We start from the raw sequence: 26188 nt of genomic DNA, 5'->3' as shown, positions 1-26188 counted from the left end.
CACTTGTCGCTTCGTCTTTCTGGGCATACTCTGCTGCAAACTGTCATTGCACTTGTAGCATTAATAATTACCGTAACTTTATTCTTTTTCAACTTACCAACACAAAAGAAAAGAAACGAGTACCCTGCACAAAATGAGAAGATGAAGTGACAATGTAGAGCCACAGTGACAGTGTACAACAATACAATGCAATTATATGCTATGAAACACTGTTTTTAAACTTGTAATGCCTTACAAGCTACTTTTGCCTGTAACAAAAGAAATCAATGTATATTTTTAACAAGATGTTCACAGAGTGGTAGAGAGAGCTAAAAGTATCACAATTAAGGAATAAACTCAATTTTACAAAAATGGATGTAGCCGAGTTTGAAACTAGACTACACATACACAGGATTTATCATAATTAATAGGCCTGTTCTCGTCACCGCACTGAGTTTTGAATTCTTTCAAACACACCTGGATCATACTGAAATTCTTGACAAGACAAAAATTGACCTTTTCAAAACAATATATCAAGTAAATAATACTAATTTCAGCCACTTAGGAATGTCTGATACTGTACTGTATATGTCACTTCTTTACCCAAGGTCCTAACGCAACTTAAAGACATCATATTATGACAAGAATATCACAACTATAATTTTATTATCATTTAGACTTTCACGCCCCGTGTAACTATTCATGAGTTATATTTTTGGACTTATGCCGTGTAAATAATTGTAAACACACTCAACGTTTCGAAAGGAACCTTGCCTTTCTTCATCAGGAGACAAAAGAGAAAAGAAACGACGTATTGATGGTTGCTAGGAGAAAGCAACAAGGAAGCTTCAAATGGTGCCCAAAGATGTAAAAGGGATGCCATTTTAGCCCAATGCTACAGACAATGAATAGTAACAGCAAAGCATTACTCTCTAATGGTTCTGATTATAGGTAGCCATGATTCACTGAGGTTGTAACCTGTATCGCGGTTGAAATTATCTGGGTGTTTACGTATTTCAACCGCCTCCCTGATAATTCTTGGGAGATATTGCTTTATACGGGCAAGAACATCCACTTCTTGGAACAAGACATCATGACCAGGTGTTAAGGCATGATCAGCAACAGCTGATTTATCAGGTTGGTTGAATCTGATACATCTTGTACGTTCTTTGATGCGAGTACACACCGTTCTCAAAGTCTGCCCAGTATAAACCTTGCCACAAGTACAGGGAACTCTGTAGATACCAGGTTGTTGTAATTTAGGCAAATTATCCTTAGTTGGTCGCAGGAGTTGCCTAATCTTATTTGATGTTCCAAAAACAGTTCGTTCATGGTACCTACGTAAGATTTTAGCAATACGATCCGTCGTGTTATGTATGTATGGTAGGTAAGCAGTTCCTTTTACATCTTTTTTCTTAACAGACATCCGATTATGTGCCGATTTCAGAACCCTTGAGATCAAAGCTCTGCTGTAACCGTTGCTCTCAAAGGTGGTTCTCAAGGTGTATTTCCTCTTGTAGATCTGACGCTCCACAAATCCTCCTGGCCCTGGTAGTCAGAGTTGTAAGGATACCATGTTTCTGGGCAGGGTGATGGTGAGAATCTGCGTGGAGATAAGCCTACACACACCAATAGATATCTCAGGTGATCACTGATTTAAAACAAAACAAACTCCATGATTCTACACCCTTAAAAGGTCTTGGCTAGGCCTACAGATTATGTGATGTATGGTAAGCACAATGCATCATTCTTGGCTTTCTAGACTGGGGCTACTATCTCAAAGTCAGATAGCTCCTCAACTGTTCTCGTGTAAGCCGAGTGGACCTCGAACCAACAGTCAGATCCAGGTAAAAATTGCTGGCCTGAAAGGAATCAAACCTGTGGTCCCCAGGAAAGAGAGCGGCTGGCTATGCCTAGACCGCAAGCACCAGCAAGAAATAGTGCGCGCGCGTGGACACACATTAATGAAATACAGTTGAACCTGCTTTATACGCAACTCTGTTCTGCGTAATTCGTATTTGGACGTAATTTCCGTTAGGTCCCAGCAAAATGTAAGTTAAAAGCGTGAAAATTAAACCTTATTTTTACGTAATCCATTTATACGTAATTCGCTGTTATACGTATTAAGTGTCAGTGAAATATAACCGAGTTGTGCGTAATTGTAATTGTAATGAGCACATGCTTCCTCTTTGTCGGCGTTGGCGGAAGTAGAGCGTTCGGGTTTCGGTGCTGAAACAGAAGACAAAGAGTGACATTGTTGAGCCTTACTTATTGGCAGCGTAAGAAAGGTCAACCGAGCGAGTCCCCTTCGCTCTCTATCTCGCTCTTCCTCTACCTTCGTCGTTTCTGACCTTCACAATGCCGCCCAAGATTGATACATTACAAGCAAAGTGGGCGGTTTCGGTGTGGAAACAAAAGAAAATACAGTAAATTTGTTTGAATATGAGAATTTCTTTTGTGGAAACAACGGAAAAGTAAAATGTCCACGGTGCTGGTATCTGGTGTTTACTGTCGAACAGTAGTTTTGGCATTCAGTTGCTTTTGATTAACCATGGAGGACAGTAAAAATGAAAAGTTATACCCTAGATGAAAAGGTAGTGGTTCAGAAAGTGATGGTTCTTGGGACAAAATTTTGTCTGGCAATGAGCTAACGCTACCGGAGGGTGTAGAATTCGATACTTTCGTGCATTTCGATGATAAACTGGCTGTATGTGGAGAGTTACTGGATGAAGAGATTACTGCTGATGTATGTTAACACGGTTGTGATGGACCAGATACAAGCGATAGTGACAGTGATGGAGATAACGACTTGAATCTTGAAACACCTGAACTGAGTGAAGTGTTAAGTTCAATCGATGTGTGTAGGCGTTACATCAGTGCGAAACGTTGTAGTGAAAATGCTTTGAATTAATTACTAAGTTTGCAAAAGGAGGTTTATACTCTTAATGCAAGAAAAGTGAAACAAGCCAATCTATCTGATTTCTTTAAGGCTGGACCAAGTTCAAAATAATATTTTCTCTCTTAATGCATTTATTATTTGCAAGGATTTACACATGTAGGTCTATTCCATTGGTTTTTCAGTAAATATGTGATGTACTATGTAAGTCTGATTTCTAAGTATTTCTGAGTTACACATAGTTTTTTCTCTTCCCCTTGATATATGTATAAGTCAGGATCAACTGTATAGGCTGCAGAGACTTTACAATACCTGGAAGCATGTTTTCAAAGGTTTTATTCCATTTTTGGAAAATTGCAGCATACAATAAGTTACATATGTAATACTGTTCTTCTGCAACACACGGACTAGAAACGCTGGTAACTAATAAGAGACAAAATAGTAAGATCCAAGCAGCAGAAATGAATTGTTTAAGAACATCGGTTAAAAAGACAAGAAGAGATAGAATTCAAAATATTAAAATCAGAAAAGAACTAAATATAGAACCATTAGTACAGAACATACAGAAGCAAGACTGACATGGTTCGGACATGTAAAAAGAATGGGAAAGGAACGGGTAGCAAGAAAGGAATGGAAAGATAAGTTAAGGGAAAAGGACCAGTTGGAAGACCGAGAAGAAGGAGGGTGGATCAGATTTGGAAGGATATCAGAGAAGCTGGATTGGATGTAGAGGAAGTAATGGAGCAGGAAAAGTGGAAGGACAGAAAGGATTGGAAGAGGCTTGTTAACCACACCCGGGCAACTGGAGTGGGATATTGATGGTGATGATGATGATGTAGTAAATTGCGATAAACGATTGGTTCAGGCTAACAGTTAAGTTGCAAAGATCTGAAATAGGCATTTTAGGCAGCATTACCATATTTTCTTGCATAATTAATGCCCTTGCATAATTTATGTATCCAATAGTTTTGGGTCCAAAGTGGAGAAAAAAGAAATGTTCACGTATTTGACGTGCCCACTTCTTCGAACATCCATCACACAGCTCCGGATGCATTTCGAAATAAAGACTCAGGTAGCAGCCTTCCTATTGCAAAATCGGGCTTTCCAAATACCGGACAACATACTGTTATCAGCCGGTAGAAAATACCACTGCACTAGTTCAGTGAGAGAATCAGCCCAGCAGTGACTAGTGGTAGACCTTATTTGACGAGTGTTTCGGGTAGGGGACATGCACTTCATGTGATTACAAATTGTTTGCTTTTCCACAGTCAGCAAGTATTCAAGTGATACTGTATCATATAAACTCACGGTGATCAGTTACTCCAAAATATATGAGAATAGGGCAGTGGGCCGCAAGTATTCAGTGTCCACATGTAACGTGCGGTACTGCACGTCAGCGACCAACAAGTCTCGCAAAGCATTTTGCAGACAAAAGAAGCGGCAAGTTTCCGAAATTACGGGAGAATCTGCTTAAATGTATGATTTAGTTACGCAACATTGGATATGCCGTTTCTCACAAAATGCTGTATTTTAAAGGACAAGAAACAGCTGCTGCACATGGAATCAGTGTCTCGGATTTGAAGGCTAGCCGAGGCTTGATGATTCACTTTATGAAGAGAAATGGACTTTCTCTTCGACGAGGAACAAGAATATGCCACAAAATATTAAATGATTTCAACCAAAAAGTAAATGATTTACATCGCTTTGTGATTGAGAAGCATAAAGTGAAGGAATAATTTGCTTGCATACGCAACAAAGTCTAACAATCAATAAGAAAGGGACATCGAGCATTATCACACACGCTACCAGAAGCAAAAATGAAAAATGTATGGCAAAGCTTGCTGTAACAGTTGATGGCAGAAAGCTTGCATTTATGTTGTTCTAAAACTATAAACAATGCCTAAAGTAAAATTACCATGAAGGATTCACATTCGTACCCAACAAAAGGGGTGAATGGACATATCACTCATACAAGATTGGATATTAATGGTTTGGGGAAATATAGCAGGGGTCCCTCCTTCAATGCCTGGTCCTTCTTGTGTTCGACAGGTTTTTTTTCCGATATGTCATTATTATGTACTTTCATGAATTGTATTTTTATTAGTACGTTTATTTCACTTCAGGTCGTATTGTCAGCTCGTAACAGGAACAATGTTTTCCAGTGTCTGTACCATACTTCAAACCCAAGTGTCCAAGTTACCTGATGTTCCCTATTTGACTTTTCAAAAAAAAAATCACACCGGAATTTCACGCCAAATGATGATTAACAGCAAATGAGTTGAACTAATTGCGTATATATTATATCTGACGTATCTTTTAAAATTAAAATGAATTGTAAATAATTTTCTTAATACCTGAATTCCTCAAATAATTTACGCATCCAAAGTTTTCGCCTGTATTTTTTGTCAGAAAAGAGTTTTAATTACGCAAGAAAATATGGTAAATCCCTACCAGACATAAGTGTTTCATATAAAATGAAAAGATATTTAACACGCTGAATGCCAGACTAAAATTCATAGGATTGCCTTCTAGTGCAGTGAGCTAATAACATCGAGTTACTCCCTGGTGCCAAAACATTCACAGGCTTAATCAAGCAAGTAATCGCAGAAATGAAGATATATTTATGATATATTAGGTTAACTTATTATGTATATTAGGTAAAATATTGCGACCCCGTATGGGGTCGTATTGGTCGTTACAAATTGTACACGTACACGCGCTCCCATATGGGGTTGCACTTATACAGTTTTTACTGTCCTGACGCTCGGTCATGCTTACCTTTTCCTTTGCAGGGATGCGTTATATGCCATTGGTTATGAGAGACGTGTTAGCTTGTTCGTACTGGAGCCGTACAAAAGTACGATCCCCGATTGTAGGTCAGGAAATGTTTGTAAATGACGATCTTCCAGTTTTAGGTTAGGAAATTTTCGTATAAATGTTATATAAAGTAGTGAAAATCATGTGAATTTGGTAAATTAGGATGTAATACAATAATATTATAAGAAGAATTTGTAGTTAGGGAATATGTTTATAATTATGTTTGTATAACTTTTAATCCGGGTAAGAGAACCTAGCAGTGATGATTGTGCAATATGGGAAACCAGTTACTACATCGTTGAAGACAGTTGAAGTCAATCAAAAGTGCTGCAACACGTGGCTTGGAATCCCAGAGTAGGGAAGTGTATGTTGAAGATTGTAATTCATCAATGTGGATGATGTGCGAAACCGCTATTTGCTGTGTACTGGGTTCAAAATCACTGTAATTACAGTATATACAGTAGAAGTCCACTATAGTGAGTACGGCATATAACGAGAGCCCCGCTATAACGACAATTTTTTCAAAATTCCTATATTAAACTGTGTATTATCCTTCGGTTATAGCGAGAGCCCTATTACCGACGCATCCGTCATTACGAGCGATTTTTTCCTTTGGCGATATTTATGCACCCCAGCGATTACGTTGCATGCGATCAATCACCTTCGGTATAGTTGCCCGCACTATGTCCACTAGCGAGTTCTCTCGCAGACATTCGAAGGAACTGCTGTTCCGAAAAGAAAATTCAAAATGAAAGAACTTTTTGCGTAATAAATGCGTAAATAACGTGTCCAATAACGGACCATATATATTGGTATTATAAATTTACTCATTCGGAACAAATATTTCAGATTCCCTATGGGAATCAACATCTATATCATCTAATGGCCAAGCAGGCATTAATTTTGGTAATGAGACAAAATCTCTCATAGTGCATTGGCACTGCCGGTGGCAACAATTGGCCTACGCAGTGGCCTCCACGGTATGCACTGGCCAGCGTATTGGTAGGTGTGCCAGGTACCAACTGACGAGCCCAGACTAGCACACGGGGGCGAAACGCTGGCAACCAGGAATGAGTTGGCTGGAAGATTTATAATGTCCAATAACGGTCCATATATATTGGTATTAACATTTGTTAACTCGTTAAAAATACTGAGAAAACGATCACTTAATTTTGATGCTAAATACTACAATGAATTAAGAATGGAATACACCTCAAGATATGGCAGTGTGCATCATTGATTTTGAGGTTAGTTTCTATTTTCTCGTGTCTGTTAAATTTCAGAAAGGCTATTATAAAGTAAATTTATAGCGAGAAGGGTATTTTCTATTGGCGCTAGGAATACATATGTATTCACGATAAATATAGTACGGTGAAGTTATGTTACATGACTGTTTGAATAAGAAAAACTGAAATGTTTGCCTCAAAATGCGATCGATCATCTTCGGTACAGTATAGTTTTCTCGCTATGAGCATTTGTGAGATCTCTCGTCGACTTTCGAAGGCGATATTGGAGGTGATTAGTAATACCCATCGACTGCTGTTCTCAAAAGGAAATTCGAAATGAAAGAGGATAACACGTTTGCATAATAATGCGTAAATAACGTGGCCGATAGCAGTTGTTAACTTTTAAAAATTAAAGACAGAAGTAAACGGTCTCTTAATTTTTAATGTTATATTCTGAAATTAAGTAAGAATGTGATACACATCTAGATATGGCAAAGTACATCACTTATTTCAGAGGATAGTTTATATTTTCTCGCGTTTGTTAAATTTCGGAATGGCTATTCCCATGCAAATTTTAGCGAGGAGGTTATCATTTCTCTACGTACGTTTGAAATATGTTTTCATGATCCATATATGGTTAGGTTAGGTGATGCCGTTTGAAGAAGAAAACTGAAATGTTTGCCACAGAAGCCTGTGGAGTGATACCGTATTTCTCCGAATAAAAGACGACAATTATTTTCCCCCCAGAATCTCATAGAAAAATCAAAGTTCGTCTTGCATTCGCACCATTTGCAACTACCGCAGCAACCACGCTGCTACTTTTCACCCCCCCCCTCGCGCGTGTACACAAAACTCGTTAACGATATACGACCGTCTCTATTATACATCGCTAGCCGCGGCGACCGGTTGTACAGTGTATACAGTGCCTATGTGTAACGTCACTAGATCTTGGAAAATAGTGAGGAGAGAATGACATTCTATTGCTTGTGCTTGTTGCTTGTTGTTTAAAGGGGCCCAACATCGAAGGACATTGGCCCAGACATTCTATTAGCCTCTACACAATCGTTTCTCAAATCTGCAGAATGGCTTAAAAAAAAAAAAAAAACGAGCCTTTGAATTCTTAGAAAGGCCATGGCTACTCAGTAACAGAGTTATAACACGTCTACTGCACCTGACGCTTAGTAAAATTAAGTTTCATTTATAGATAGAGGAATATTTTCATGATGCATCGTTGTACTGTAAAGATACGTGGAACAGGTATTGCCGGTAAATTTTCAATGGGTGCTCATTGACATTATGATGCCAATTTTAAGTTAATTGTTATTAAACACTGGGAAATGTAGAATAATCGTGCAGCCGCAAGAAAATATGGCATAGGTCTAACTAAAGCCAATATTCGGCGTTGGCGTGAAGACAAAGATTGCTTAAAAATGCGTACTGCACAAAAAAATGCATTCAGTGGTCCGCAACATGGACGCTTTAAAGAAGTCGCAGATGAAATTGTGAGGTATGTGCACAAAAAACGCAAGGGTGGAATTGTGATACCGCGGTGCAATAAACTCGTTCGTTAATCTTCAACGTTCGCAATTAGGCCTATACATCGCTAGCCGCTGTGGTGGGCCAAAGCCGGCAAGTGAGACGTGCATGTAGCGGTAGCCAGTTATATTTGACGCTGAGTGAAAGTAACAGTTTTACAGTAAGCAAGGATATTTTCGTGATGGATGATCTAAAACTTGAAGACAAAAGACCAAGAGGGTGACCAAGACTCAGGTACAAGGACAGGGTGAATACTGACATTCAACAGTGAGGACATACTTTGGAAAGCATCGAAGAAGGAGAGAAGTTCAGAGACCACAACTGGTGGAGAAGCCTCATTCGCCGACCCATTGCTTAAGATGGAACGACGTGGGATATGTATGTATGTATGATCGTATTGTAGAGATGCGTGGAATAGGTATTGCTAGCAAATTTCCAACGGGTTCTCTTTGATATTATGATGCCAATTTTAAGTTAATTGTTATTAAACCCACTGAAATAAAGAATAATTTGGCAGACACAGAATAATACACCATAACTAAAGCCAATGTTCGGCGTCTAAAAATAGTCTAAAATGCATACTATATAAGAAAGGCATTCATATGATTTTACAAAGCACTTTTTAAGACTGATTAAAAATTTTTGAAGGAAACTGGATTTGGAGAAATACGGCAATATAATTTTTTCAGAATGAAATTAAACATACACTTTCACGTAGTATCAGATTTCAAAAAATAACATACAAGTAAGCCATAGAGTGGATATTATCCATGAAGATGCAAGTTTTGAACAAACCGATTGCCGTTTCATACTGTTTTTAATGTGTATGGGGGTTTTGCCGACTTTTACAAAAAATCGGATATAACGATAATCTGTTATAGTGAGTAAATTTTTCACTGTTATGAATTCTCGCTGTAGCAGACTTCTACTGTACTTCGTCTACATCATCATTGTCTGACTTGTTCAATTTATATCGTCCAGACTATCTGCACTAAGTCTTTTACTGCTCGATTTACTCATAGTGACTTAAAGGAAAAGGAAACTCACAGCACTGCACACTTACATAAACAATCCGTGTGTGAGATAGACAAGGATTTTGTTATCCTACAAAGCACTCTTGACATACCCATATGGGGTTGCGCCAAAACAGGAATTGACGAATGAAAGGTGGACTACGCACGTACTTAAATAGACGGCCAACAGATGGCAGGAAGAGACTTTATATATTTCAAAACACGCACTTACTGCGCACCCAAGTGGGTTCGCACGGTTTTCGATTTTGAACGAACATACGACCGCATATGGTGACGTGAAGTTAAAAAACTTGACTACTCTCACGTACCCAAATGGGGTCGCTTGGCACTCAACATGTTAACTAGTTTTCGGTTAGCCCTACAGACGTTCTAATCGCTGTCATCTAGCAATGAACTTTTCTGGACAGTATCTCATGCTGAGTGTATAATTAGCCATCAAAAATGACATGGAGTATTGAGATTTTCGATTACCTTTCAAAAATCAACTATCTGGGCCAGATTACAACTACGTACTATCACTGATACACCGAGGCTGACTACAAAAATAGTCTCTGTAGTGAGTGTAGATTAGTTTGCGATACATGTGGTACTTATAACTGTTAACCTCAAAGGCAAGCACTTCCATACCCATTTCTGGTAACCGCCAGTGTATTTGGTAGAGGAATCTTCCGAGTGTGATCTCCACTGCTGACTGCTCTCCACAGACCGGACCCTTCCTCGTGACTGCTGTGAAAATAACAAAGCAACATTATCACAAGTGAATTACATGTCACTTTCAAAACACTTTCTTTTTCTGAATGTCAGAAACAACACTACAGCTTTCTTCAAGATTCTACCTTAGATCAATATAATGCAGAGATTTGGGGGGGAAAAAAAAAAAGACACCTGTCTGCATATTGTCGGAGAAAATTTCTTGATACAGGTTTCATCTATTTATGCACACCATCTTCAGTGACGGAGTTGGTTACAACTGTCGAATTTAGCCAAGAGGTCTGCTCTAGGTTTAACATCTCCATCCGATGAATGAATCACCATTAACAATGTAACTTGCTTTTACGCCATGCAAAAACTGACGAGAGGTTTGGAATTCAATCCAAAGCTTTTGGCACACAATCTAGTAATTAGGAATTTTATACCACTAACTCTCCCAACAATGGGACTCGAACTGGCAAACAACTGTGTCGGACTTGGCTATCAAGAGGACGTTCACAGCGAGTATTATCAAAGAGGACCGAACTGAGTACAGAGTTCCTCCTATGTGAGCACTGACCACCCGGCTAACATATGTGCTAGTTACATAATTCATATTTGAGTTATTGCGTGCTCCAAATTAAAACGTAAATACTGTAAAACTGTTAATTTAAATGATAAATCTTCAATTAATGTCAGCATAATTGCAACGGTTACCTGGGAGTTTGACTGTCACGTAGTGTCGAACATGAGCGTGAGAGTACTTGATTCCGCATGACGTCACAAACTTCCTGGAATTTACCCCTATGGGTGGTGGTGGTGGTGGTGGTGGTGGTGGTGGTGGTGGTGGTGGTGGTGGTGGTGGTGGTGGTAGAATAATACCCACAGTAACCCCGCCTGTCATAAGAGGTGACTAAAAGGGGCCCTAGGGGCTCTTAATATGGGACGTCGGTTGGCGACCACGGGGTCCTGCTTCCACGCTTCTCACTTTCATCTCTTATCTGACCTCCCTTGGTCAACGCTTGTTTGTTTCTGACCCAGACTGTATTAGGTCACGAGGCCTAGGAAGTCTTTCATTTTCACGCCGTGCATCGCCCTTCACTTTCTTTGGCCAATACCTTAATTTCTCGAAGTATCGGACCCCTTCCATTTTCTCACTCTGATTAATCTTAATATGGATGATTGCCTAGTTGTACTTGCTCCTAAACCAATAACCACCACCAACATACTCCATAGCAACCGAGTGGTAAGCCCCAATGTTAAGTGATTAGGAACGAGCAGTAGAACACTAGAAGTTCAAGATACTCTGTTATGCCTTGTTCGTGATAACACTAAACCAGTACAATTTTGCACTTAATGTTTAGCTGTCCGATATTATTGTTAACCTGTCAGCGTGGAGGGCAGAGCACTGCTCGCAAGGTACACACGTGTACTGTACTGCGATCTAGTGGTTACGATTGAAGCTGTTTGTGTTTTAACCCATTCAGTGAGCGATGCGGCGAGATCTGCGGCTACAAGTCACTTGCTCGGCAGAGAACGCGGATATATCAGCCGATTCAAATTATAGTTTTTTTCTCAGTTGCCTGCCTGCAGAGGTTTATTTCCTTTACAGCAGCGTATTCTGGATGAGTCTGCCCTCTGATGTGAACTTTTTCATCTATATTCTCCCAATACCAATGTGTCATCCACGAGTTGCATCATAAAGAACAAAGCTTATGTCCGGGCAAGAACGACCTAACGCCTAATAGCTTCGCACTGAAGCTTTAGCTCATTGCCTAATCGTCTCTTGGATGTAATAATATTGCTATAGAAGGGATTCCTAGAGATTATGATACGGAACAGACCTCTCTATTGACATTTTAGAACTTTGACCTGATTTATTATCCCCAATCTTGAGTACTTCCTTCACGAATGCAGTGTCTCTATACCGCGAGTTACACAACATTTATTAACGTACACATCCGTAATACAGGCTCAGTTCATGATTTCCGTCCAAACTGCATAGACCAGAGTTCTATTCGATAATTTTTCTAATATTTTTTTCCGCTAAAATATCTATAACAAATTACCGGCCCCCACCGTTAGAGGAAGGCAGGCTCAAATGTACAGGGCTCGGGCGCAGCTGATGCGAATGTTCAGCAGTCGCAAAAGAGACAACACGTGTTCGATTCCGGTTCAAGTAGCGATCATGACCACACGACACGTCATAATCTGTAGGCCTTTGGGCTAAGCAGCGGTCGCTTGGTAGGCCAAGGCCCTTCAAGGGCTGTAGTGCCGTGGGGTTTGGTTTGGTCTGGTGACAATGGCACTGGTCTCGATAGGTTAGGACCAGCTAGTGACAAAGACATTGGTCAGGACTGGTTAGGTCTGGTTAATGAGAAAATCATTGCTCTGGATAGGTCAAGTCTGACTAGTGACAAAGCCATTGGCCTGGATAGGTTATGTCCGGTTAATGACAAAGCCACTGGTCTGGATATGTTATGTCCAGTTACTGACAAAGCCATGGGCCTGGATAGGTTAGGTCAGGCAAGTGACAAAGCCATTGGTCTGGATAGGTTCGGTCCAACTAGAGAAAAAGCCGCTGATTTAGATAGGTTGGGTCCGCATAGTGACAAAGCCATTGTTCTCGATATATTAGGTCTGGTTATAACAAACTTATTGCTCTGGATAGGTTCGGTCAAGTTAATGACAAAACCATTGGTCTGGATAAGTTAGGTCTGGTTAGTGACAAAGACAATGGTCCGGACTGGTGAGGGCCAGCTAGAGAAAAAGCCGCTGATTTAGATAGGTTAGGTCCGCATAGTGACAAAGCCATTGGTCTGGATAAGTTAGGTCTGGTTATAACAAACTTATTGCTCTGGATAGGTTAGGCCCGACTTGTGACAAAACCATTGGTCTGGAGGGTTAGGTCGGGCTAGTGACAAGCCATTGGTCTGGATAGGTTATGTCCAGCTAGTGACAAAGAAACTGGTCTTGATAGGTTAGTTCCACCTAGTATCAAAGCCACTGATTTGGACTGGTTAGGGCCAGCTAGCTACAGAGCCACTGGTCCGGATAGGTTAGGTCCAGTTAATGACAAAACCATCGCTCTGGATGAGTTAGGTCCAGCTAATGACAAAGCCACTGGTCTGCAATGGTTAGGTTCACCTTGTACAAAACAATTGCTCTGGATAGGTTAGATCTGGTTAATGACAAAACCATTGGTCTGGATAGGGTAGGTCTGCAAGTGGCAAAGCCATTTGTATAGGTTAGGTCTGGCTCTCAACACAGCCACTGGTGTGGATACGTTAGGTCTGGCTAGTGACCAAGCCTCTGGTCTGGACTAGTCAGGTCCAGCTAGTGGCAAAGGCATTGGTCTGGACTGGTTAGGTCCAGTCAGTGACAAAACCATTGGTCTGGACTGTTTAGGTCCAGCTGGTGACAAAAACCATCGGTCTGGATAGGTTACGTGTGGCTAGTGAAAAAGCCACTGGTCTGGATAGGTTAGGTCCAGCTAGTGACAAAACCATTTGTCTGGACAGGGTAGGTCCCGCTAGTGACAAAGCCACTGGTTTGATAGGTTAGGTCTGGCTATTGACAAGGCCATTGGCCTGGACTGGTTAGGTCTGGCTATTGACAAGGCCATTGGCCTGGACTGGTTAGGTCTGGCTAGTGACAAGACATTTTCTGGATAGATTAGATCTGGCTGATGACATAACCAATTGTTGGATAGGTTCGGTCCGACTAGTGACAAAGCCACCGGTTTCGATATGTTAGGTCTGGCTAGTGACAAAGCCATTGGTTTGATAGGTTAGGTCCGGCTAGTGGTCTGTACAGGTTAGGTCCGGCTAGAGACAAAGGCATTCTTTTGGATAGATTAGATCTGGCTAGTAACAAAGCCACTGGTTTGATAGGTTAGGTCTGGCTAGTGATAAGGCCATTGGTCTGGTCTGTTAGGTCCAGCTAGTGATAATGCTACTGGTCTGGATAGGTTAGGTCCTGCTAGTGACAAAGCCATTGGTCTGCACTGGTTAGGTCTGGCTTGTGACAGAACAATAGCTCCAGATAGGTTAGGTCCGGTTAAAGACAAAAATCATTGGTCTGGATAGGGTAGGTCTGGCTAGTGACAAAGCCACGGGTCTGCATAGGTTAGGGTCACTACAGACAAAGCCATTGGTCTGGACTGGTGAGTTCTGATTAATGAAGAAACCATTGCTCGGGATAGGTTAGGTCCAGCTAGTGACAAGGCCATTGGTCTGGATAACTTAGGTCCGGTTAGTGACAGAGCCATTAGTCTGGAGAGGCTAGGTCCGACTTGTAACAAAACCATTGCTCCGGATATGTTAGGTTCAGTTAATGAAAAAACCATTGGTCTGGATAGGTTAGGTCCAGCTAGTGACAAAGCCATTTGTCTGTATAGGTTAGGTATGGCTAGTGACAAGGCCATTGGTCTGGACTGTTTAGGTCTGGGTATTGACAAAGGCATTGGTCTGGACGGGTTAGGTCCGGCCTTTGACAAAATCATTGGTCTGGACTGCTTAGGTCCAGCTGGTGACAAAACCATCGGTCTGGATAGGTTAGTTGTGGCTAGTGAAAAAGCCACTGGTCTGGATAGGTTAGGTCCGGCTAGTGCCAAGCCATTATTCTGCATATGTTAGGTCCAGCTAATGACAAAACCATTGGTCTGGATAGGTTAGGTACAGCTAGAGACAAAGGGTTTGTTCCAACACCATTCCGAATCGAACTGGACTGTCTGCTCATGCGTAGTAACTCAACGGGCATTCCAACATAAATGAGAATTGGTTCTGAACGATTCTGAACTTCCAGCTTGCTGTTCTAACATAATTCCAAACTGATTTGGAAAAGTTTCGAACCGGTGAAAGCAGTTCTTGGTCCAGAGCGAGAACTAGATATTGTGGTCATGGGCACTAAAATCTGCTTAGCTCAATCGGAAGTGTCGTTGGGAAACTAAAGTATTTGCCGCAAGTTAAACTTACATTTCTAATAAAGTAGGGAAAATGAGTGATATGGATGGTGACAGTGTCCTGTTTTGAGGAGAGTTCAAGACATGAGGATGAACATTCAAGAATAAAGAATGAAAATTATTTTTTAATAATAATTCAATCTTTATAATTAGATTGGGCCTATAATACTGAATTTTTAACTTGATACTACATCTTTTTCACAAGATTTCAATCCTGATTAAAACTTTATCAGTATACCTCCGTGCAGGCAAGTATTACGATTTGTTGAGCTTATTTCCGATGTCTCAATTTCGAACATCACAATAAAGCAAAGAAAACTTCTGACTTACGCATCATTGTCCCGTATCTGAAGTAGACCAATAATATAATGGCGAGCCGTTTGAAACTGCATAAAGTAGAAAATGGGAAAAATTGTTGTTTTCTTTGTGGTCTTGGAACATAAATGCACACTGACGGTAGAGCACGAAATTACGCGATTTAGAAGACACGTTAAGGAGACTGAAAACACCTCGGTACGCTCTAATCCACTACAGTAGGAATGAGTCAACTATGTAACTTTACCATCAACTTTAAAGCTTACTTATTTTATTTCTGAGAGTTTGTGATCTGATAATACAAGACTGTATGTGCTTCTAAAATATCTAAAAGTAATAAATACATACTATCCAGTGAGTTGGCCGTGCGGTTAGGGTCGCACGATTATGAGCTTACATTCAGGTGTTAAGAGTTCGAACACCACTGTCGGCAGATCTCAAGATGATTTTCCGTGGTTTCCAATTTTCACACCTTACCTACGGCAACAGCCGCTAACTTCTCGTTCCTAGTCTTTTCCTATCCTAACATCGCTGAAAACGTTTGATGTGTTAGTGCAACGTTCAATCGTCAAAAAAGTGATTATATCGCAGTTATGTTAGAAATTAACATTGAAGCAAGGGGAGAGAAAAGGGAAAGAAGGGTACTTAAGACAGACATGAAGCATTAAGTTCATATTTTCCAAAAAAAAAAAAAAAAAAATTGGTAAGTGGAGAAATGCAGGGGGAAATGTAGAATTGCTATGGGGAGGAAATTCTGGCAGGGGAAAGAGTGTTGTGCCAACCATGATGGGTTGGATTACGTCAGAATTAATATGCCGTGTAAAACTTGGTATTTGTGTAATCCGAAATCCCACTCTAAAATGAAATAAGTTTCATTTATTACGAAATTACAATATTAATACTGTAACGTATTACATTTATAAAACCCACCGTCAGTTAAATCTATTGCTATTGTAGTTGCAGTAAAGCCAAATAAATGACTAGTTTCACCAGCTGTCTGTAGATGGCGCTGATTACGCACAGGACGACTCTATTTGCGTTCAAACGCGCTGCAATAACGAATTGGTTCTGAATGGTAATCATAAGAGCTTGTGCATTCACAGCTGTTGGTATCGGTTCTGAATGCATTCCGAACTGTGTGTTGGAACAAACAGACACTGGTCTGGATAGGTTAGGTCCGGCTAGTGACAAAGCCGTTGGGTCTGGACTGGTTAGGTCTGGCTTGTGACAAAACAATTGCTCTGGACAGGTTAGGTCCAATTAATGACAAAACCATTGGTTTGGATAGGGTAGGTCCAGTTAGTGTCAAAACCACTTGCCTTGATAGGTTAGGTCTGGCTAGTGACAATGCCAGTGGTCTGGACTGGTTAGTTGTGGCTAGTGACAAAACCATTGGACTTGATTGGTTAGGTCTGGCTTGTGTCAAAGCCATTGATCTGGAATGGTTAGGTCCGGCTAGTGACAATGCCACTGGTTTGGATAGGTTAGGTCCGGTTATTGGTCTAGATACGTTAGGACAGGCTAATGACAAAACCATTGGTCTGGATAGGTTAGGTCCGGCTAGAGAAAAAGGCATTCCTCTGGATAGATAAGGTCTGGCTAATGACAAAACCATTAATTTGAATAGGTTAGGTCTGGCTAGAGACAAAAGTGTTCCTCTGGACTGGTTAGGTCTGGATAGTGACAAAACCATACGTCTGGTTGGGTTAGGTCCAGCTAGTGAAAAAACCATTGTTCTGGAGGTTAATGACAAAACCATTGCTCTGGATAGAGTAGGTCCCGCTAGTGAGTAAGCCAATGGTCAGGACTGGTCAGGTCTGGCTAGTGACAAAACCATTGGTCTGGATAGGTTAAGTCTACCTAGTAACAACGCCATTGGTCTGGATTGGTTAGGTCCGGCTAGTGACAAAACCATTGGTCTAGATAAGTTAGGTCAGGCTAGTGACAAAACCATTGGTCTGGATAGGTTAGGTTTGGCTAGTGACAAAACCATTCATCTGGACAGGTGAGGTCCAGCTTGTGACAAAACCATTGGTCTGAACCGGTCAGGTCCAGCTAGTGACAAGACCGTTCATCTGGATAGGTTATGTTCGGCCAGTGACAAAGCCGCTGGCCTGGATAGGTTGGGTTTGGCTAGTGACAAAGCCATTGGTCTGTATAGGTTAGGTCTGGCTAGTGACAAGGCCATTGGTCTGGACTGGTTAGGTCCAGCTTGTGACAAAACCGTTTGTCTGGATAGGTTAGCTGTGGCTAGCGACAAAGCCAATGGTCTGGATTGGTGAGGTCCGGCTACTGACAAGGCCATTGGTCTGGACTGCTTAGATCTGGTTAGTGACAAAACCACTGTACTCTGATCAAGTAAGGATTAAGGCCGCGTGACGGTAACGGACTGTATTTGTCTCGATTGCTGGGAATGACATCATATCCAATTATATTGCAGTCAACAGAAATGCTACTGCATGCTCCAGCAATGGAGAAAGGCACGTGCAAAATTAAATTAGGTTATAAAAGTTAACGTACTTCTGGGACCCAGCTGGTGTATCCCTGGCTGTCGATTCGACACATCTCTCTAAAATGTATTCCACAAATGATTTGTACTATTTCAAATCCACACTGACGAGCAAATCTCATGGGATAGCGGAGCACTGATGCGCAGGTGTGTTGTCTGCGCACCACACGCCCCCTGTGCCAGCAGCAGTTGTATAGGAGACCTTGTCAGCAGTGGCTGTGCATGTGACAAGTCTAACATGGAATGTGGTCGTGATCTGACACCATTCGAACGGGGTATGGTGGTCAGTGCCCGACGGATGGGAAGCGATTTAGGAAGAGGTGCGGGAATTCGGCTTCACATGTCAACCGTGTCCAGCTGTATCGTGAATGGTTGAATGCGGGTGTCACCATCCACAACAGACGAACAACCGGCTGTCCAGCCGCCCTCGATGACCGTGACCGGCGACATCTGAGACGGATTGTCAATAGTGACAGAGGGGCAACCGTGCAACAAATCAGGGCTTAATTCAACACAGTCCATGCTAGACACGTCTCCCAGTGGATAATCCATACGAACATGGGTTCTACGGGGTATGGGAGCTGGCGCCGACACAGGTGCCACTTTTAACCCAACATCATCGGGCACAACGATGCGCATTTGTCGCCAGTCACCAGGGATGGACACTGGAACAATGGCGTAACATGATATGGTCAGACAAATCACGATTTCAACTGCCATGCCCATGGGAGGCACCGTGTATGGCGCAGAGCACATGAAGCGATAGATCCCGCCTCCCTCGAAGGTGTAATCCAGGGCGCTGGTGTCTCTGTTATGGTCTGGGGTGCATTTTCCCGGTATGGAATGGGCCCCCTAGTTGTTCTGTCAGAGACTTTGAATGGTACGCGGTATGTTGAGCTGCTCGGAGACCATCTCCACCCATTTTAGCCTTCCAGCGCCCAGATGGTTCTGCGGTGTTTCAAGATGATAACACGCCGCCACATCGCTCCCACGTCGCCCGGGAATGATTCCAGGAACATGCAGCGGAGGTCCAACAACTGCCATGACCACCCAGGAGCCTCGATATGAACCTTATCGAGAGTATCTGGGATGTCCTGGAACGCAGGCTCCGAGCCATGGATCCTGCACCCAAGAACAGACCAGCATTGGTGGCCGCTCTGCAAACGATTTGGTGTCACCTGCGTCCAGAGGACTACCAGGGTCTTGTCGACTCACTTCCACGGCATCTCACTGCAGTTCGCAGGGCCAGAGGAGGTCTCACATGATATTACATGACAATTCCATGACATTTGCTAAGTCAGTGTATTATAATCTATTACAAAGCATCAGGGTACGAAGGAGTCATCACCGAGATGCTCAAGATCGGAGGTGAACTCCCGGCTGACTGCCTATAAGCCATCATTACAAATATGGGTGAGCGGTATCATACCTGCTGCTTGGAAAACTGTTCTGATTACCCAGTAAATGAAAAGGGCATCAAGATGAATCCAAACAATTTGCTACGTATTTCACTCGTGCCAATAGCCTATAAAGTGCTCTCATATGCTTTTCTTAATACAGTATACCCCAGAATAAAGTATACCGAAACTTGAGAATACCGAGTCAGGAGACAAGCGAGCGGGCAGGATATTAACCGGGCTACAGTTTGACCTTGGCTCGGCACCAAAGCAGTCAAAGTGCGCAGTGGAGAACAATGGCTCGAAGTGAGGTACAAAAAGCATTTGTTGTGGAGCATTTTCCCTGATCATATGGTACCTAATTGTCAATTAGGAGTACAAAATGAAAGGATGGTTTTCAGGAGGAATTCAATAAACCTCCTCCCATGAAGCTGGTGCAAAAGAAAACAGTAGTACCAGATCCGTTCTGTGCCAATGAAAAGGTTCTTCCATTAGGAAAAAGCACATCCACATTTCCAAAGCGGGCCGATGACCTTCAATGTTAGGCCCCTTTAAACAACAAACACTACAAGCATTTCCAGAGCCACATCCACCTCCATTCCAGACATATTCTCCTAACCTTACACTATCAGAAGTATATTTGGTGGGAGAGAAAAGAACAAGTGTACAGAGATCCAGTGCCTAATGAGATTGAACAGCTGAAGATCCAACATCAGGAGTGTAATCCATTCCATTTACAGATACCCGATAGCAGGAATGTTTGTCAAACTTGTAACATTCCCCTGGAAATTCTTCAAGACTTTAAATTACTTTACGGTGTGTACTCGCATCAAAGAACATACCAGATGCATCAGACTCAACCAACCTGATAAATCAGCTGTTGCTGATCATGCCTTAACACCTGGTCATGACGTCTTGTTCCAAGAAGTGGATGTTCTTGCCCGTATAAAGCAATATCGCCCAAGAATTATCAGGGAGGCGATTGAAATACGTAAACACCCAGATAATTTCAACCGCGATACAGGTTACAACCTCACTGAATCATGAATCATGGCTACCTATAATCAGAACCATTAGAGAGTAATGCTTTGCTGTTACTATTCATTGTCTCTAGCATTGGGCTAAAATGGCGTCCCCTATACATCTTTGGGCACCATTTGAAGCTTCCTTGTTGCTTTCTCCTAGCAACCATCAATACGTCGTTTCTCTTCTCTTTTGTCTCCTGATGAAGAAAGGCAAGGATCCTTTTGAAATGTTGAGTGTGTTTATAATTATTTACACGGCATAAGCCCAAAAATACAACTCATGAATAATTACACGGGCCGTGAAAGTCTAAATGATAATACTTTACTATGGACTGCTCACATCACCGCAACATCATGCATTGTCAGCCGTCATTCTACTGACCGCTGCAACATCACCAACAGCTCGCACCAGCAACCTTCATTCAATTGAACACTGTAATACTCTATACTATCACTCGCCACATCATCACTACATTACGTCACCTTCTCCAATGAACTGTATCTTTAAATGCTTCCAGTGATGATGATGATGATGATGATGATGCTTGTTGTTTTAAGGGGCCTAACATCTAGGTCATCAGCCCCTGATGGTACGAAATGAGACGAAATGCAATGACAAAATAAAAATCCAAAATCTTCCACTGACCAGACTTCAAAGCGTGAGGACGAAAAATGAACGGATGGATGTGAAGTTAAAACAATCAGTGGAGCCGATCTGCAATGCCTCAGTCTCAGAAACTGATGGAAAACAATAGTAATACTGACCAAGGGACTGCTTCTAGAGCTCAATACTGAATTGATGATGCTTGCAAGCTAATGGGGTCCAAAGTATAGGTGATCGGCCTCTCATAATGGTACTTATCGCATGGAAAGTAGAATCATGGTATTTTACATGGTGCGGTACTAATCAAATGTATCGTAGACTCGCGGTATTCCACACATTATGGTACTACTCACAGGTAATGAAATACGCACATATAATACAGACCTATGGTGTTTCACACATAGCGGCACCGTTTACAGGCAACGCAAACCTATGGTTTTCTTCACATAAGTGTACTAACCACAGGGACTCGTACTATCCCGTGGTGTTCCTTATATAGTGGGTACTAATCATAGGCAAGCCAGAACCCTGGTGTCACTCATATAGTGCGACTAATCACAGGTACCGTAAAAGCCTGACCGCAAGGTGCTCCTGATTGCTACTAATCAAAAACCTATTTGGTACCTAACATAGTGGTACTACGCGCAAGTAACAGAGACCCATGGTGTTCCCTGCGTGGTGGTACTAATCACATATAGTTTCATGTTTCTAACCCAATCATCCCTTGGTTGCTCCTTTTAGTCGCCTCTTACAACAGGCAAGGGATACCGTGGGTGTAATCTTCGTCTGCGTCCCCCTCCCACAGGGGTTGTGTGTTTGGTCTGCTAGAGGTATTTTATTTCCCTCAAGTCCGCCGGCAAGCCAGTTAGGACCCCCTATCCCCTATCCGTGTGTGTGTGTGTGTGTGTGTGGAGGGCAGAGCATGCCGCTACTCTGCGTGCAATGTTTACTGGGACTTTGATTCCCACAGCCCTTCAGGCTTTGACATCTTGCTTCCTTTTATTTCCCTTTTTCTGTACGTGAACCAATGGTTATGAAGTTTCTGCGAGGGCTAGGATCAGTTCTAGATATTTTGGGGTCTCACAACTAACAGCTTGATCCCTCCACATGTGATGTTCAGGTATCTAGCGGCCTGTTTTCTCTTCACATGGAAAACACAATTTTGAGTTCTGCGGGATTTTGCTTCAACTGCTTATTCCTGTAGTATGTGGTAAGATCTTTCAAAGCGCTAGTTAAAGTCATCTCAATCTCTTCAAAACTGTGTGCTTGAGCAGTGCGAGCAAGGTCGTCAGCAAAGATGAAACTCTGAATTTCTTTGGGTATTGGTTGATCATTTGGTTAGATGTTAAGAAGGGGTTGCGCCAGTTCACTACCTTGAGATAAACCATTTTTCTGCATTCTCCACCTGGAATTCCACAAAGAATAATGCTTATGACGTCTATCGAAGAGTTGAACGATATGAACTTCTCCAACTCACGGTGAGGGAAGAATTGAAGCAAGGAGTTTTGTCGGAAGACAAAGGAATTCGCGACTCTAGGACCTGCACCACTAGTTTGGATGAACATCTTTAGGACTGCTGTTTAATGGATAATCATGTCCGGCTCCATGGCTAAATGTTTAGCGTGCTGGCCTTTGGTCACAGGGGCTGGGTGTATGTGTTGTCTTCGTCATCAATTCATCCTCATGACGAACAGGTCGCCTACGGGCGTCAAATAAAAAGACCTGCACTTGGCGAGCCGAATATGTCCTTGGACTCTACTGGCACTAAAAGCCATACGCCATTTCATTTCAATGGATAATCATAATCAATTGAAATGCCAACTTTTGGAGGAATATGGCATCCTAAGAAGAAGAATCTTCACATGGTGAATGCATTCAGTCACCTGCTGGTCAGCTGTTATGTATAGTTGCTTAAACAAATGGAGTACCTCATATTTGTATGTTCCTTACATTTAATATTTTATCAGACTTAATTTTAATTATTATTAAATTATTATTCACTTCCCATGTAGATACCCTCTGGATCCCCGCAACCAAGCCGTGGGTCGCCCTTGTCTTTCTATGGCCGATAACCTCACTTTCTGAAGCGCTGGACCCCTTCTGCCCCCCGCCCTAATGGTTAATAGAGGATGGTTGCTCAGTTCTACTTCCTGCTAGACAGTAGTCACCGCCATCTTCTGTTACTGGTTAGGTTCTACATTCAAGGAATAGGTTTTTTGTAGGCAGTGTATGATGTTTCCATAGCCATCCAAATTGGAAATAAATAGTACTACAAGTTTGTGCAATTTCCCTTTCAAAACTGGTTATATGTATACATGTGTTTCCAATTTGATCATGGCTGAACATGACCTAATGTAGCAAGGTCAAAACCCGTACCAATTATATAAGATAATCAAGATAATTAATCTAATGGTATTGCAAGTTATGAATCTCATTCCGTATTGACGGTTATCACTTTACAAAAGAAAATATTTATAAAATCCTCCTATTAATACAAGTCAAGTCATCTGTTAGATGAAGCAAAGTCTATACATGTTTCAGTCTAATCTCAAGGCCATCTTCAGTAGTAAAACAATGATTACATAATATACAAACAAATTAAAAATCGTAACGATGTGAAGTGACAGTGATCATGATTAGTGAGTTAAAAACACATTGAGGTACAAAGTCCTCTCGTCTAATAGATCTTGCTGACTGTTAAATAAAAACACTATGCTGAGGAGTGTAGTGAGACCGTCAATACTGCGAATAAAACGTGTATAACATCTGTAATGAGAAAAAAGGAATATATGAGTGGATGAAGAACAAGTTAAAATGATGTACAAAAAGAAAACTCATATGACTTACTTGTAACTAAAAGTTGTCGTCTCGAATGGAGATGACCTAGTCGGTCTCAAGTCACATTGACAACTAAGCCTGTGTGTGGCTTACTGTGTATCTGTGTCGATGTGGTTGGCAGGGGTAATGGAGGGGGAGGGACAGGGAGGGAAGGACGTTGTGATTCGCGGAAGGAGGGTGTTGATGGAAGGGCGGGTCTTGTTCTAGAATGTCGGTAGTGAAACTCTTTTTTATTAATGAACTGTTCGCAGATGAGCGGGACAAAGGTTTCCAATAAAATATTTTTCTTTTCGTTGATTTCATTTAAGTTATAGACGGGATTGTTAGATTGGTCGATATCTATATATATATTCTCTAGTATATTAAGTAAGGGACCTTTCTGTTCGTAATGCAGGATCTTTAAGTCTTGATCAATTGTTGTGTATTTATGATTTTTCTCTCTACAATGTTCGCTCATGGCTGAGTAGCGATTATACTTTAGGGTATTAAGATGTTCGGAATATCTTACATTGAAACTGCGGCCTGTTTGCCCAATATACGTTGAAAGACATGATTGGCATTTTAATTTGTATATTCCAGAGTTAGAAAATGTTTTGCTGTTGACAGTATGAGAATTAAAAAACATTTTTGTATTGGTGTGAACGGTCTTGAAAGCTACTTTTAACTTGTGCTTTTTAAAGATGTTTGAAATAGGATATATATTATTATTATTAAAGGTAAATGTGGTGAACTTCTCTTTGTGGGAAGATTGTTTTTCTAAGGTGGTCTTGGGTTTATTTCTAAATTTATTGAGAATTTGAGTTTTCTGAGTTTTTATCAGGGAAACAGTGGGTTCGAAGCCCTGAAGATAGTTTTCCGTGGTTTCCTCATTTTCACACCAGGCAAATGCTGGCCGCTTCCTTGCCATTCCTGGGCCTTTCCTATCCCATCATCACCATAAGACCTATCTGTGTCGGTGCAACGTAAAGCAAATGGCAAAAAAAGAAAAAAGTTACTTATGAGTAATTTACACCGAAAGAAAACCCCAGCAATGATTCTGAATCAGAAATAAGATCACTGAATTTAGGTGCCTCATTTCATCGTTTCTCAATATCCCAACAACCCCATTCACTGCTGTTGCATTTAATGTCCGTAAGTCATTCTCCAACAATAATGACTAGAATGCAATTTTAGATTATATCCTTCGTTGAACTTTAACACTGGAAACTTTATAAACTGCACGTGTTATTTAATCTTTAAAACATTACCAAAAATGGGGAAAAGTAATATTATATCACTATGTTCAGAGTACCGTATCAACGAACACTAAAATCTTTTGGGCCATTATATTAGTAAGGATATTTCAATTAATAATACATATTTAGCATGAAATTAATTGTACATAAATCAACCCTCGTGTCCAAAGGATAATTCAATGACCCACAATATTTTCTTCGAATTCTCTTTTTTCCTTATTTTTATTTCTAGTTAAAGCCACAAATATGTTATTGATATGGTACCCTTTAGACGCACAAATCTTACCAATATAATAAGAATGTGATGTCAGTCTGTCATTAGGGATTTTTTTTTCACAAGTTTAAGACGGGTGATGATATACATGATGCAGAGGTGATATTTGTCATTTTTAAAGTTTTGTCATTCTGTTCAAATCTGAATAAATTTAAAAACTACTAATCAGTTTTTCATGAAACTTGGCAATAAAAAAGTAAAGATGTGTAGAATTTTCCTGCACTTTGTTCCATCTCAATCCATTCAGTAGGAGCTGAAAAATAACACTATTAACATCAAGAATACCACCTCTTGGCCAGAGACAGCAAACAACTTTCCTTGCCAGCCACTGATACCACACCCAGGTCCATTGTTGCTTGCTTGCTAACAATAGCGAATGTGATTGGTAGTATCTTGCCTTCTGCTTGCCATGTACATGTACGAAGTCATTCAAACTCTAACATCCGCCAGATTTAGCTTCATCATCCGCTACTTCACTGAGATTACTGAATTTAATTTCCTTACAACTATATCATTGTAACTCAGCATAAATTCCTACACATACAAAACCGTGGACAAAAGCCAGTACAAAATAAATTTAATCCATTTTCGGAGATATTTCAGAATTATAAATTACTTTCTTTCTTTTTAAACCAGGATACAAAGTTGCATTTAAATTGTTTATAATTGGAACCTTCCTCACCTGGGGCTCTTCATTAAGCTTTGGTGGTATGGTCACCGGCGAATACTTGAATTCCTAAAATAAAAATATCCATCCATTATGAGATGTGTGAAACAATTCACATTCAACAAAATTAAGATGTAACAGTGAGGTGATAGTAGCACAGACTTAAGAGATGCATGGACTAAC

At 41.1% G+C, this 26188-nt stretch overlaps 1 protein-coding gene across 1 annotated transcript in view; it reads right to left on the bottom strand.

Moving 5' to 3' along the window:
* Positions 1-26188, bottom strand: part of LOC136882437 (zinc finger protein 107) — a 137897-nt gene that overhangs the window by 80713 nt on the left and 30996 nt on the right. Inside the window, exons 2-3 of the mRNA XM_067155082.2 lie at positions 26021-26074; positions 10116-10214 (exon numbers count right to left, since the gene is read on the bottom strand). Coding sequence (XP_067011183.2) covers positions 10116-10214; positions 26021-26074 — 153 coding nt within the window. The remainder of the gene's footprint in view (positions 1-10115; positions 10215-26020; positions 26075-26188) is intronic.

Source organism: Anabrus simplex, chromosome 10, assembly GCF_040414725.1.
Source record: "Anabrus simplex isolate iqAnaSimp1 chromosome 10, ASM4041472v1, whole genome shotgun sequence".
Taxonomy (NCBI): domain Eukaryota; kingdom Metazoa; phylum Arthropoda; class Insecta; order Orthoptera; family Tettigoniidae; genus Anabrus; species Anabrus simplex.
The sequence above is the reverse complement of the archived record's forward strand: the minus strand, read 5'-3'. Positions and strand labels throughout refer to the sequence as shown.